Source organism: Dermacentor albipictus, chromosome 9 (genome assembly GCF_038994185.2).
Source record: "Dermacentor albipictus isolate Rhodes 1998 colony chromosome 9, USDA_Dalb.pri_finalv2, whole genome shotgun sequence".
In the NCBI taxonomy this organism is placed as follows: domain Eukaryota; kingdom Metazoa; phylum Arthropoda; class Arachnida; order Ixodida; family Ixodidae; genus Dermacentor; species Dermacentor albipictus.
Window position 1 is genome coordinate 53,134,260 of NC_091829.1, and position 14,266 is coordinate 53,148,525.

The window sequence follows — 14,266 nt, forward strand, 5'->3', positions numbered from 1 at the left end:
AATGTAAAATAACACAGTAATTTCACGTTAGGAGGGGCATTTTTCAGTTTGTGTCTTAGAAAACAGAGTTTGCGGAAAGCAGAAAAACAAATATCATTAATGTGCATGTTCCATGACAATGTGGAAGTCAATGTAACACCTGAGTATTTGTAATTGTGAGTTTCACGTAGAGCTGAAGAACCTAGGGTATAAGAAAAAGTTAGTGGGCTTTTTTTACGAGTAACACAAAGAAATACGGATTTATCAGCGTTAATAAACATACCCCATTCATTACACCACTTTAATATGTTATTTAAATTCTTTTCGAGGACAGTCTGATCATTCTGACAAGTTATGTCACTGTACAAAATACAATCATCGGCAAACAGTCTAATTTGCACACCAGGAGTTATGGTTTTAACAATGTCATTTATATAAATTAAAAACACTAAAGGCCCCAAGACACTACCTTGGGGCACCCCTGATGTGACCGGGAGAGTGGCCGAGCTATGTTCACCTATTGTAACGTACTGAGTGCGTTTGCTCAGGTAAGCAATAATCCAGTTTATGAAAATGTCAGGTATGCCAATAATTCTAAGTTTGTATATTAATTTGTCGTGTGGAACCTTATCGAAGGCTTTTCTGAAATCTAAAAATATTACATCTATTTGACCATTATTGTCTAGAGATAAAGCAAATGAATGAATCACTGATACCAATTGCGTTTCTGAAGCAACTCTGGGGAACTTTCCAAGTTCCCCAGAGCACCTCGTACCTTTTGTATCCCCATAGTGCCCTGCGTTTTATTATGGCCGCATTTCTCTTCCCTTTGACGCTTAATGTTTTTTTCCTGTATTTCCATATATCTATTGCCTTCGTTCATCCATATAGCAAGGTGTTTATATTCTTTTACCCGAGGTATTTTTTGGCGCTGAATTGACACTGTCTGTTCACTATTTTCATTCAATACTATCACGCCGTATTTATTACCGCCGAATTTCAGACCTAAAGTCTCACCTTCCTGTCCACAGCTATTAGCCAGAAGTTGCATATTACTTTGCTTTTTAGCTAGACGCACAATGTCGTTCGCATAAAACAAACCTGGAAGCTGTTGGTCGACAACTGAGATAATCAGGAGATAATAAATTATTATGAGATAATAAACACGATATTACTTCCTTCCGGCGTCCTTTCCATCCTTACCATGCACGTACATCATAAACAGCACTGGGGATAAAGGGCACACCTACCACAGTCCCTTGTTGATATCAACTTTCTCCTCGCTCCTCATCTTCTCCCATTGAATAAAACGGTATATTCTACGTAAATATCTCTTAACAGCTATATCCCCTTCGAAAACATATAAAACGTTGCTGTCAACGTTGTGACTTGCTGTTCTAATGTCTAAAGAAAGCAACATGTAAAGCACTCCTTTCTACTCCGCATGTTTCAATACACGGAGAAGGACAAACAAGTGATCGTCCAGACGCCTACAGATTGTGTTGCCATTCTGAAGTTCTCCCAATATGCCATTATATTCTCCACATATGCTGGCAGCTTTCATTCAATCGCCTGCATCGCTAACCTGTATATTACCGATGTCAACGGTCTATATGAGTGAATTCTACTTTCAATATTGACACGTGTACTTATATTTATCGGGAGACCACGTTTCGCCGCCGAACAAATCTTATCGCACAGCGCGGGACGCGCTTGCATGTATCCGAAGTTTCTGGAAAGTTATCGATGCTTCTATGCGTAGTCTGTTGCCGCCGAACCTTGTGTTATCTGATTTATTCGCCTGACGCGAATGGTGTAGAAATTTGTGGAAGGCACGCGGGTCCGAACGATTAGTCTGGAACATTCGACGACTGCTCTATAAAAGCCGACGCGCTTGACCCACAGATCAGATTTTCGACGATCGCCGACTGTGTTCGCCGCTATCGTTGTGCTTTAAGTGTACCCTGTTTTGTGGGCACAGGTTCGCCCAATAAAAGCTAGTTTGTCTTCCACAGTACTGCTACTGTGTTCTTTAACGTCACTACCACGTGACATCTGGTGGAGGTGCTTTTGGTCCATGTACCGCACGCCCCCGACAAGCCGTGATCCAAGCCCGGACCGTAAAGAGAGCACCAACGTAGTCACGGACCATCGAGTAAGCCGTCGTCTACAACAGCTGCCCCCGGAGCACGGACTTCTGCCTGAGAAGACCAAGAAGATTGTGGCCAAGACAACCACAATGGCTGCCCCAGTCTCACCCATCGTACTTCAACAACCCAGAGAGCCCCCTACCTTCCGTGGAGCTACGTCGGAGGATCCTGAAACCTGGCTCGAAACCTTCGAAAGGATCTCGACCTTCAATAGCTGGACCTCTGAAGATAAGCTCCGACACGTGTACTTCTCCTTGGAAGATGCCGCGAGGACTTGGTTCGAGAACCGGGAGTCCACCCTAGCAACATGGGACTTGTTCCGCAGTAACTTCCTGAGGACGTTCACGAGCGTTGTCCGAAAAGAAAGGGCCGAAGTTCTGCTGGAAACCCGAGGCCAACTACCTAATGAGACCATCGCTATCTTTACAGAAGAGATGACCCGTCTTTTCCGGCACGCCGACCCGGAAATGTCCGAAGAGAAAAAAGTGCGTTTCCTGATGCGAGGCGTAAAGCAAGAACTTTTCGCCGGACTAATCCGAAACCCACCGAAGACCGTAGCCGAGTTCGTGACAGAGGCTACGACGATTGAGAAAACGTTAGAAATGCGCACTAGGCAATATAACCGCCAAGTGCTCACGCCTCAGTGCGCCGTCCAAGCGCTGGGCTCCGTTGATCTCCAAGAGACCATAAGGGCCATTGTGCGCGAAGAACTCCGCAAGGTCTTGAATTCGTCGCAGCCTCAAGTAGCCTCGATTGCTGACATCGTGAAAGATGAGGTTCAGCGATCACTGGGAGCTCCTGAGGTGCAACCTGAATTACCGCAGCCCCAGCCAGAAGCGATGACCTACGCCGCCGTCGCACGCCGTCAAGGGCCCCCGCCGCGACCGCGCCAGGGCCCTGTCACGCCACAGTTCCGTCGTCCGCCGCCGCCGCCGCCGCCAGCACGACCACCCGTCGCCCAGCGCACCTACGCGAGGAAGACGAACATTTGGCGCACCCCCGACCACCGCCCGCTCTGCTACCACTGCGGCGAAGCCGGCCACGTCTACCGACGATGCCCATACCGGGAGATGGGACTGCGAGGTTTCGCCGTCAACGCTCCGCGCCCGCAGCAAGGTGAACGCCCTCGTGATATCGCCGACTGCCTCGCCGCCACTCAGTGGAACCCTCGACGACCATCCCGTTCGCCGTCACCAGGCCGCTACCTGTCACCGCAGCGCCGACCATACAGCGGCCCAGCCCGGGGCCGCTCTGCGAGCCCATATCCGGAAAACTAAAAGCAGCAACCGATGGAGGTGCGGTTGCTGTTCGTCGAACTGACGAAGATCCTCCGCCGCCTACGAAAACGACGAAGAAACTATCTCGACGACCTAATGAAGACACGCCGCAGTCCCGACGAAGTCAGCAAACCAAGTCTACACCGACGAAAGACGACTTGACGACGCGACGTTCCAGTTTCAGTTCAACACGACGCAGCCGTGATCCGACGCCAAGACCTAACTGCAACGCCAGACAAAGAACCACCGACCTCGACGTGCTTCTCGACGGCCACGCAGTTACCGCCTTAGTGGACACCGGTGCTGATTACTCCGTCATGAGTGGACACATCGCCGCCCAGTTGAAGAAGGTTAAGACTGCATGGGAAGGCCCTCAAATTCGGACCGCTGGAGGACACCTGATTACGCCGACTGGAATCTGCACGGCAAGAATTACCGTTCATGACCGGACTTACCCTGCCACCTTCGTTATCCTCCAGCAGTGTTCACGCGACGTCATTCTCGGCATGGACTTCCTAAACCAACATGGCGCAGTCATCGACTTGAAGTCGAAGTCGATAACCCTGTCTGAAGATCAAGCGATACCGCCGGAGAGCCCTCGTAGTCACCACGCCTTGAGTGTGCTCGAAGATCAAGTGAGCATCCCGCCTCGCTCCAGCATTGTTATTTCGGTCGGCACCGAAATACCCGCTCACGTAGAAGGTGTCATCGAAGGCGACCAACGTCTACTGCTAGACCGTGAAATTTGCGTCGCAAGAGGGATCGCTCGACTCCACGGAGGGAAAACGGAAGTGATGCTAACCAACTTCAGCCAAGAGCTCAAGCACATCAGCAAGGGCATGACAATCGCGTACATCGAGGAAATTGTGGAAACGAGCAATGCCTTAGTCCTCACAGATTCTGCCGCATCTACCCCGCCGACCATAGTCCCCGAACCAGACTTCGACGTAAATCCAAGTCTCCCCATAAGCAAGCAGCAAGAGCTCAGAAGTCTTCTCCGACGATACAAGGACTGCTTTTCGACTTCATCAAAGATTCGACAAACACCAGTTGCAAAGCATCGCATAATAACCGAAGAGTGCGCTCAACCACTCCGCCAGAGCCCTTACCGAGTTTCGACGCGAGAACGTGAAGCTATTAAGCAACAAGTCGACGAAATGCTCCGAGACGACATCATCCAGCCGTCGAAAAGCCCTTGGGCATCCCCTGTGGTCCTGGTAAAGAAAAAGGACGGAACCCTGCGTTTCTGCGTCGATTACCGTCGTCTGAACAAGATTACGAAGAAGGACGTATACCCCCTCCCACGAATAGACGACGCATTGGATCGGCTCTGCAACGCTAAATACTTCTCGTCGATGGATCTCAAGTCTGGCTACTGGCAAATAGAAGTCGACGAAAGGGATCGCGAAAAGACCGCCTTCATCACCCCAGACGGCCTCTACGAGTTCAAGGTTATGCCATTCGGACTGTGCTCGGCGCCTGCAACGTTCCAGCGCGTCATGGACACGGTTTTAGCAGGATTGAAGTGGCAGACCTGTCTCGTTTACTTGGATGACGTCGTCGTCTTCGCCGGAAATTTTGACGATCACCTTAGGCGGCTTGCAACAGTACTAGAGGCCATCAAATCATCAGGGCTAACTCTGAAGCCAGAAAAGTGCCGCTTCGCTTACGACGAGCTTCTGTTCCTAGGCCACGTCATCAGCAAATCCGGAGTACGCCCCGACCCGCAGAAAACAGCTGCCATCGCAAAGTTCCCGCAGCCCATTGACAAGAAGGCAATGCGTAGATTCCTTGGCATGTGTGCCTACTACAGGCGCTTTGTCAAGGACTTTTCACGCATCGCTGAGCCGCTAACACATCTAACCAAATCTGATGTCGAGTTCAAATGGCAAACGGCGCAGGCCGACGCATTTCAAGAACTAAAACGACGCATGCAGTCGCCGCCGGTACTCGCACATTTCGACGAAGACGCCGATACCGAAATCCACACTGACGCCAGTAGCCTAGGCCTCGGTGCCGTCCTAGTCCAGAAGAAAGACGGGCATGAACGGGTGATATCTTATGCTAGCCGGTCGCTGTCAAAAGCGGAAGGCAATTATTCTACGACCGAAAAGGAATGCCTCGCCATCATTTGGGCTACAGCAAAATTCCGCCCATATCTATATGGCAGGCCATTCAAAGTCGTCAGCGACCATCACGCGTTGTGTTGGCTAGCTAACTTAAAGGACCCTTCAGGACGGCTGGCGAGGTGGAGCCTCAGACTGTAAGAATATGACGTCACGGTGATCTACAAGTCCGGAAGAAAACACTCCGACGCCGACTGCTTATCGCGCGCCCCCATCGATCCCCCGCCGCAAGACGACGAGGACGACGATGCCTTCCTTGGGATAATAAGCGGGGAAGACTTCACTAAACAGCAACGAGCCGACCCGGAACTAAAAGGTCTCGTCGAGTATTTGGAAGGGAACACCGACGTTGTCCCTAGGGTATTTAAGCGCGCGTTGTCTTCGTTCACGCTACAAAACAACCTGCTCGTGAAGAAGAACTTCTCGCCAGTCCGCGCCAGCTACCTTCTTGTTGTACCGTCAGCGCTGCGTCCAGAAATATTGCACGCCCTACACGACGATCCAACCGCTGGGCACCTCGGATTCTCCCGGACGCTGTCGAGAATACAGGAAAGGTATTACTGGCCGCGTCTGACCGCCGACGTCGCCCGTTACGTCAAGACATGCCGAGACTGCCAACGACGCAAGACACCACCGACAAGGCCAGCAGGATTACTACAGCCGATCGAACCTCCTCGCCGACCGTTCCAGCAGATTGGGATGGATTTGTTGGGGCCGTTTCCGATATCAACATCCGGGAATAAGTGGATCGTCGTGGCGACGGACTATCTCACCCGTTTTGCTGAAACTAAAGCTCTACCAAAAGGCAGCGCAGCCGAAGTGGCGAAATTTTTCGTCGAGAACATCCTGCTGCGACATGGTGCCCCAGAAGTCCTCATCACAGACAGAGGAACGGCTTTTACAGCAGAGCTCACCCAAGCCATTCTGCAGTACAGCCAGACAAGCCACAGGAGGACAACTGCCTACCATCCGCAGACGAATGGTCTCACAGAGCGCCTGAACAAGACCCTCGCCGATATGCTAGCAATGTACGTCGACGTCGAACACAAGACGTGGGACGCGGTCCTGCCGTACGTAACCTTTGCGTACAACACGGCGGTGCAAGAAACAACACAGATCACGCCGTTTAAGCTGGTTTACGGCAGGAACCCGACGACGACGCTTGACGCCATGCTGCCGCACGTAACTGACGAAGAGAATGTTGACGTTGCTAGCTATCTCCAGCGTGCCGAGGAAGCCCGACAGCTCGCCCGCCTGCGAATCAAGAGCCAGCAGAGGACCGACAGTCGACACTACAACCTCCGACGACGCTTCGTCGAGTACCAACCTGGCGACCGTGTTTGGGTCTGGACCCCGATACGCCGACGAGGACTCAGTGAGAAACTACTCCGACGCTATTTCGGACCGTACAAGATCATCCGACGTATGGGCGCACTGGACTATGAGGTCGTGCCAGATGGCATTTCGCTGTCACAGCGGCGCCGCTCACGACCTGAAATTGTCCACGTTGTGCGACTCAAGCCGTACCACCAGCGTTGACGAACTTTGGGACTTCGCGTAACTTTCTTTTGGACTTTGTTTCTTTTCGTTGTTTTGTTACTTACGTTTAATAAGTGTCCTTTTGTGTTTCGCTCTTATTGTAGCATCGGGACGATGCTTTTTAAGAGGGGGGTATTGACACGTGTACTTATATTTATCGGGAGACCACGTTTCGCCGCCGAACAAATCTTATCGCACAGCGCGGGACGCGCTTGCATGTATCCGAAGTTTCTGGAAAGTTATCGATGCTTCTATGCGTAGTCTGTTGCCGCCGAACCTTGTGTTATCTGATTTATTCGCCTGACGCGAATGGTGTAGAAATTTGTGGAAGGCACGCGGGTCCGAACGATTAGTCTGGAACATTCGACGACTGCTCTATAAAAGCCGACGCGCTTGACCCACAGATCAGATTTTCGACGATCGCCGACTGTGTTCGCCGCTATCGTTGTGCTTTAAGTGTACCCTGTTTTGTGGGCACAGGTTCGCCCAATAAAAGCTAGTTTGTCTTCCACAGTACTGCTACTGTGTTCTTTAACGTCACTACAACGTGACAATATGAGTGACTCCTTAACACGAGTGAATTCTCTCCACTGCAGCGCGGTGGCACCGCCATGCAGAAGATTGGAAAACTAGCCACCTTTTAATTGCCGCTGTTGAATATCCAATGATTTTGGTGGTATGCCGGGCTGCCGTGCAGTCTTGGAGCCCGTCAGACCATGCTGCAACTCAGCCTGAACGCGAGTGCGCTCTTGCGTCCACGATATATGTATATATAGCAAGGTTATGTTTCGTTGGGACCGGAGCACAAGTGTCCGTGGAGTCAGTGGTGCATCGTTATACCCGGTTTGTGTGTGCACCGTGGATGTGTCTTTGGGTGGGAAAGTTTTTAATGCAGAGTTTACTGTTCTTCCTCGCTCCTCGCATGACGTGATTCTGGGGACTGACTTTTTGCTATTGTGTGGTGCGAATGCTGACTGCCGGACGGGAAAACTCAGTGTCGACACCAGTGTTTCACCTGTGCTCTTTGAACGTGAAGCTTGCCCGGAGAGTGTGTTGTGCGTGTCTGAGGATACAGTTGTGCCCGCCTTACGCGCGACGCGTGTTGCCGTCGCCTATTCATCTCCGTCTCCTATCTCGTTCGATGCTGCAGTGGAACTTGTACATCGGAACTGCCTCAAGAAAAACGTGTTCCGCACTGCGTGGTCTCAGTGACCAATGGATGCGCGTGGCTGTGGGCGCTAAACTGTTCCACTGAAGCGGCAGTGCTACCTTAAGGCCTAAAGATTGCCACGTTTCAGGAAGACTTGCCCGTATCGGTCGCAGTAGTTACAGAGCTCCCCGATGGAGGAGCAACGTGTGTCTCGAGCCCCGGGAGCTCGAAGATAGTTTCCATGATTGATAAGTCACTCAGCGATCACAAGCCTCGAGTTTTGATGACCCTGCTTACGAAACATACCTCGGTATTCCAATATGCGCAGCACGATGGCCCGCCATCAATTCCTGCGTCCAGAACTCGTCACCGCATCAACATAGGAGCCGCCCAGCCAATCCGACAAAAACCCTATCGTGTATCCCCGTTCGAACGCAAGATAATCAGCGATCAGGTCCAAGAAATGCTATGCAAAGGCGTCATTCGAGAATGGTCTAGTCCTTGGGCAGCCCCTGCGATATTGGTGAAGAAGAAAGACGGTACGCGGCGGTTTTGTAATGCTTACCGTGGCCTAAGCGCCGTTACTAAGAAAGATGTATATCCGCTCCCACGAACTGACCACGCCATCGACTGTCACTTTGCGGCATCTTACTTTTCCTCAATCGATTTACGGTCAGCTTACTGGCATATTCCTATACACAAGGACGACAGAGAAAAGACAGCATTTGTAACACCGGACGGACTATGCGAGTTAAACGTGATGCCTTTCGGGTTGTGTAACGCGCCCGCAACGTTTGAAAGGTTCATGGACACGATATTACGCGGCTTAAAATGGGAAGTTTGCATGTGCTACTTAGACGACGTTGTGATCTTCGGGCGACCGTTTAGTGAGAACAACAAACAATTGAATTTGGTCTTGAACTGCTTGGAGAAAGCGGGTCCAGTGCTCAATTAAAAAATGCCGTTTTGGGGAACGACAAACTCTTGTGCTATGCCATATGTTCGCTAAAGAAGGCATCCGACCAGATCCACAAAAGACTGCGGCCGCAGAAGGATTTACAGTGCCCAACTCTGTCAAGCAGTTAAGAAGTTTCTTGGTCTTGTGCTCCTATTTTCGACGATTCATTCCTCGGTTTGCTGACATGGCTCATCCCCTTACACGCCTTCTCCAAAAAGGCGTTCCCTTTGAGTGGTCTGCAGATTGCGACTCATCGTTTAGCCAGCTCAAGTTCCTGTTGACATCCCAAGCAATTCTTCGCCACTTTGATCCTTCATCACCAACTGAGATTCCCACCGATGCCAGCGGCGTAGGCATCGCTGATGTGCTAGTTCAGCGTGTTGGCGACAGTGAGCACGTGATCTCATACGCTAGCCGGTCCTTGAGCCGCTCCGAGCGCAACTACACAGTCACCGAACAAGAGTGTCTGGCGGTCATCTTCGCCGTGCAATGGTATCGTTCGGATCTCTATGGGCACCCTTTCACTGTGATAACAGATCATCATTCGCTACCCTGGCTGGTGAATCTGCGGGATCCCTCAGGACGACTACCGCGCTGAGCCCTCCATCTACAGGAAAACGATTTCGTTATTTGCTACAAAATTGGCTGCGGCATGCTGACGCTGATTGTCTCTCTCGGATGCCACTTCAAACAACTGAATGTGATGCGGACAATTTTGATGAATACATCGCGTTTGTGTCCCCGGAATTCCCGGATATGGGTACCGTCATATCCCAGCAGCACAAGGACGAGAGCTTACAACCACTCTTCGCCGCAGCACAGGAGTCACCTGCAGGCAGTCGCTTTTGCCTACGTGATGGTGGCACGCTGTATAAGAAGAGCTACTCGACCACCGGTGCACGCTACCTTTTAGTTGTCCCCAAGAACCTTCGCCACCAAGTATTACACGCCATGCACGATGACCCAAATTGCGGTCATCTTGGTTCCACACGTACACTCTACCGGGCTCAAGAACGTTTTTACTGGCCTGGGATGCAGAAAGATATTGAACGGTACGTCGCCAGCTGCTCTCAATGCCAGCGCTACAAGCGTGCGCCACAAGCTCCACATGGCCTGTTTCAGCCAGTTCCCCCTTCTAGCGTCCCCTTTGAGCAAGTTGGTATAGATCTTCTGGGCGCTTTCCCGTGATCCTCCAAAGGGTAATCGTTGGGTTATCGTTTGCGTAGATCACCTTACCCGCTATTGTGGGAGCGCCGCATTGACATCGGCCACAGCTACAGAAGTTTCTATTTCACTGCTGGCTAACCTGATACTCCAACATGGACCTCCTCGCATAGTAATCAGCGATCGTGGGCGAGAGTTTACCGCGAACGTGGTTGAAGAAACCTTTCGTCTGTGTTCATGTAGCTTCCGCCATTCTACGCCCTACCATACACAAACTAATGGTCTGGTCGAGTGCCCAAACAACGCTTGCCAACATGCTGTCCGTGTACGTCGATTCAGCAGACAAGAATTGGGACAGTATCTTGCCTTTCATTACCTATGCCTTCAATACCGCGAGACACGAGACCACTGGTTACTCACCATTTTTCCTTCTGTATGCTCGTCCGCCACGCTACACCATCGACACGCTGTTTCCCTACTTCGCTCATGACAACGAATCAATTGATGAGATCCCATGTCGAGCAGAAGAAGGGCGACGCTTCGCTCGGCTACGCACCCTAGCATCGCAGGCCCGGTCCGAGATACGCGATGACGGGCGTCACCGCCACGTTTACTTCGATGCTGGTGATCTTGTGTGGCTCTAAACGCCGTTACGGAGGCGTGGCTTGTGCCAGAAGTTTCTCGCCCACTACGTCGGCCCTTACGTTATTCTGGAGTGCCTCAGCGAAGTAAACTACCGCATTGCGCGTCTCACGAGCGGTGGACGACGCTATGCCAAGGCTGAAGTGACACACGTCGCGGGTCTGAGGCGTTACTACCCACGAGATGACTGACTCGCCCGGCGGGCTTCGTCTGCCAGCGGGGAAATGTCACAAGCTGTCATTAACCACGCCTGCCGCGCAGACAACCAGATGAAAGGAAGATGAGAACGACGTTAGCCAAGCTGCGGCGAGACCCCTCTTCAACCGCGCCTATCAACCAGATTCATCTGGTTCTGCATTAAACACCTCGTGTGTAACAATATATGTATACATAAATTGCGACGTGATGTTGACACCAGGATTCAGGCGGCTGCGTGCGTGTTGTGCCTCTCGCAATAAAAGAGCGCCTAGTGTCACGTGACACCCTCTTCAAAATGAGTGCGCTTTGCAATTTTCGTGCGTAAGTTACGCCGTGAAAGGCCCAGGCATTTTTCTTTCTTTCTTTTTTTCTTCCTATGAGGTGTTGCACACATCGCAGCAGGTTTAAATGATGGCACCGTTTTTAATGCTAACCAGTACAAGCGCATTATTTCGGCACGAGGAAGCAAAGAAAGAAAGAAAGAAAGAAAGAAAGAAAGAAAGAAAGAAAGAAAGAAAGAAAGAATAATAAAAGAAAGGTAGAAATAAAGGAAAAGTAAAAAAGTTTGGTGTAATACATACTAGCGGGAACCCGGGACCAGTGTTTACAGAAGTTGCATGGAGTACATGTTGCATGCATGTAGCCGCAAAAGGATTTCCGCTAAATTTCCTTCTTTTGTCTTCAGATCGGCTTGGGAATTGCAAATTGATCATTCGTCCAAGAATATGTATTCTATCATAACTACAACGATTTGCTGCGATTTTGCGCGCGCGTCGACATACACATTGCCTTAGTGTCCTTAAAAAATGATAGCATTAAAACACTGCAGGTTACGCCAAAATAAAGCCCGAAGCCTCGAACACTAAGATGGGAGAAATCAATTTTCTCACTACATGGAAACTTACTAGAAAAACAACTTACCACCTCGAAGTTAATGATGTTCAGTGCTTCTGAGAAGTATGCGTTAATGTATTTCGGTTTATCGGATTGTTGCTTAAAAAGTTCCGAGTCGAAATCGGTGCTTACGACGTACTCCCGAAATGAGAGGCGAATCGTGTAATGCAGTATCGTTCCATTCGAAAGGTTTCCGTGGTTAAAATAATGAGAAGTTTTTTTATCCTTCGTGTCTGTCAATTGGATCCAGTTGCTGCATAAAAAAAAATAGAGAAAGACAGAATAAGAAGTAAGCGTAAGATCTGACCCAACAAAGTGTACCGCCGTCTATTATATCTTATTTCAGTGCATATATTAGTACGGTACGAATTTGAGACCCACAGTTAATGCAAAAGTAGCAATGGAAACGTGGACGTGCGTGTGTAAACGCAGGAACAACGAAGCGCTGTCGAAGAGGTGAGGTTACATTCGCCAACTACACTTCCGAAAGTGATTGAACGATTGAAAACCCCTTCTTTCGACGCGAAAATTTTACGAGTCGAACGGTAACGCCTAATTGTCCTGCCGCCCTTCCTCCGCTGCCAGGGCCCGACTGATGATCTGTAGCAGCCGGTCAATGTCATTGCTCCGGAGGATGGTCTCACTTGCTCGAAAGTGGGGAGAAGGTTCTACCGTAGCCCGTGTTTGGTGGTACGTGTCCGTGAACTCTCCGCGTTGAGAGCGTTGCGGTTTGTAATTCAAGGGCGGTTTCTGTGCTTCTTGCGCATAGCGGCGACGTTAAGGAATGTCCACTGCGGAGTCAGGCACTTGCTTCTCGAGAGAGACGGAACTGTGCGACGACTTTTTATTAAGCTTGTAGCGGCAGCAGCATCGGCGTCGCACGAGAGTTGACGTAGACGCTCGCGTCTACACGAGGCACGAGCGGCTGGCACGCTCCGGCACGGGCTAGCGTTCCGAAGATCATTAAAGAGAATGCTAGGCTAAGCGATCGAGTGGTGTTTCTTCCTCTCCTGTGAGAGCCCGAATTTACCGGTCTACGTGATCGCTCGTCGCCACAAGCTCTTTCGTGCCAAATGTGGTGACTGCGCGTCACTCTTCGATGAACGTCTTTGCCGCCCCCTTGGGTATCCATGTTTGTGCCACTGTCGATATGCCACTCTACAATAAGAAAAAAAAAATCCCTTAACTTTATCTGGTGCTTAGCGGAAACGGGCCCGCGTCACAAGGGCTCCTCAAGGACAGAAATGTCCGGCGCATTAGCAAGCTGTGCGATGAATTCACTATGTATGGGCCGGGCTTCAGTGTAAACCTATCGCCTTCTTGGGTAACGGAGTATGTGTCACTAATTTTGCGGCAAGCGAGGGAACAGCTCACATTGTTCCCGTGCAGCAGCGTGCCACGCCTCTCGTCTCGCACGCCGCTCGCTGACTTCGCGGCAGTGCTAGTAGATTTTGCAGCGTGTCGAGAGAAATAAGGGTGAGCGAAGAGTCCGGTTCCCACTTTACGCGTTTCCCAGCGATCACGAGCAGCAGCGCGCCATGCATTTCGGAGGGCACACGAAGATTTCCCGGCCGCTCTGCTAGATAGCGCTGGGTGTGGTTACGGAAACGTGAAGGTGTTCCACTGCAGTACACGTCTCATAACTACCACCTCGTTCGACCATTGCAACGCGTTGTGGTGACATATAAACCCAATGCTAACGCATTACCGCCGACAATCATTGTGTTCTTACACTACTGCCACTACTTTTCCACATAGTCCCCTCACCGATTCTGGCATTTGTCCCATTGCGGCACCAAATTTGTGGTGCCCCTGTCGTAGAATGCGTCCGGCTGACTATGGAACCACCGTCGGACTGCTGTCTTGGCTTCATAGTTGCACGTGAATGGCTGTCCAGCCAGGAGCTTCTTCAGCTGACCGAAAACGTAGAAATGACTAGGGGCGAGGTGCTGACTGCATACGGTGAGTGGTCCAGACTCTCCCAGTCACATTACCGGAGCTTGTCGGCGGTTTTGATTGCCACGCTTCGTTCCTCGTACGCCATGGACGTGTGAAGCACAAGCGCCATTTTCAACAACGGACAGCAGCGGCAACGATGTCAGGCAGCGGCGCTACTCCCTTTGCCATTGTTTAACGAGCGGTACCCACTCCTGCCAACGTTCCGCGACAGAACATCTTTCTTTGAAGGT

At 50.8% G+C, this 14,266-nt stretch overlaps 1 protein-coding gene across 3 annotated transcripts in view; it reads right to left on the minus strand.

The window, feature by feature from the left end:
* Positions 1–14,266, minus strand: part of LOC139049873 (uncharacterized) — a 66,956-nt gene that overhangs the window by 2,343 nt on the left and 50,347 nt on the right. Inside the window, exon 7 of one of the 3 annotated variants that reach the window (XM_070525716.1) lies at positions 12,210–12,330. The exons of 1 other annotated variant lie outside the window; for it this stretch is intronic. In XM_070525716.1, coding sequence (XP_070381817.1) covers positions 12,210–12,330 — 121 coding nt within the window. Of the gene's footprint in view, positions 1–12,104; positions 12,331–14,266 lie in introns of all 3 variants that reach the window. One more of the 3 variants, XM_070525715.1, reaches the window with a different exon arrangement.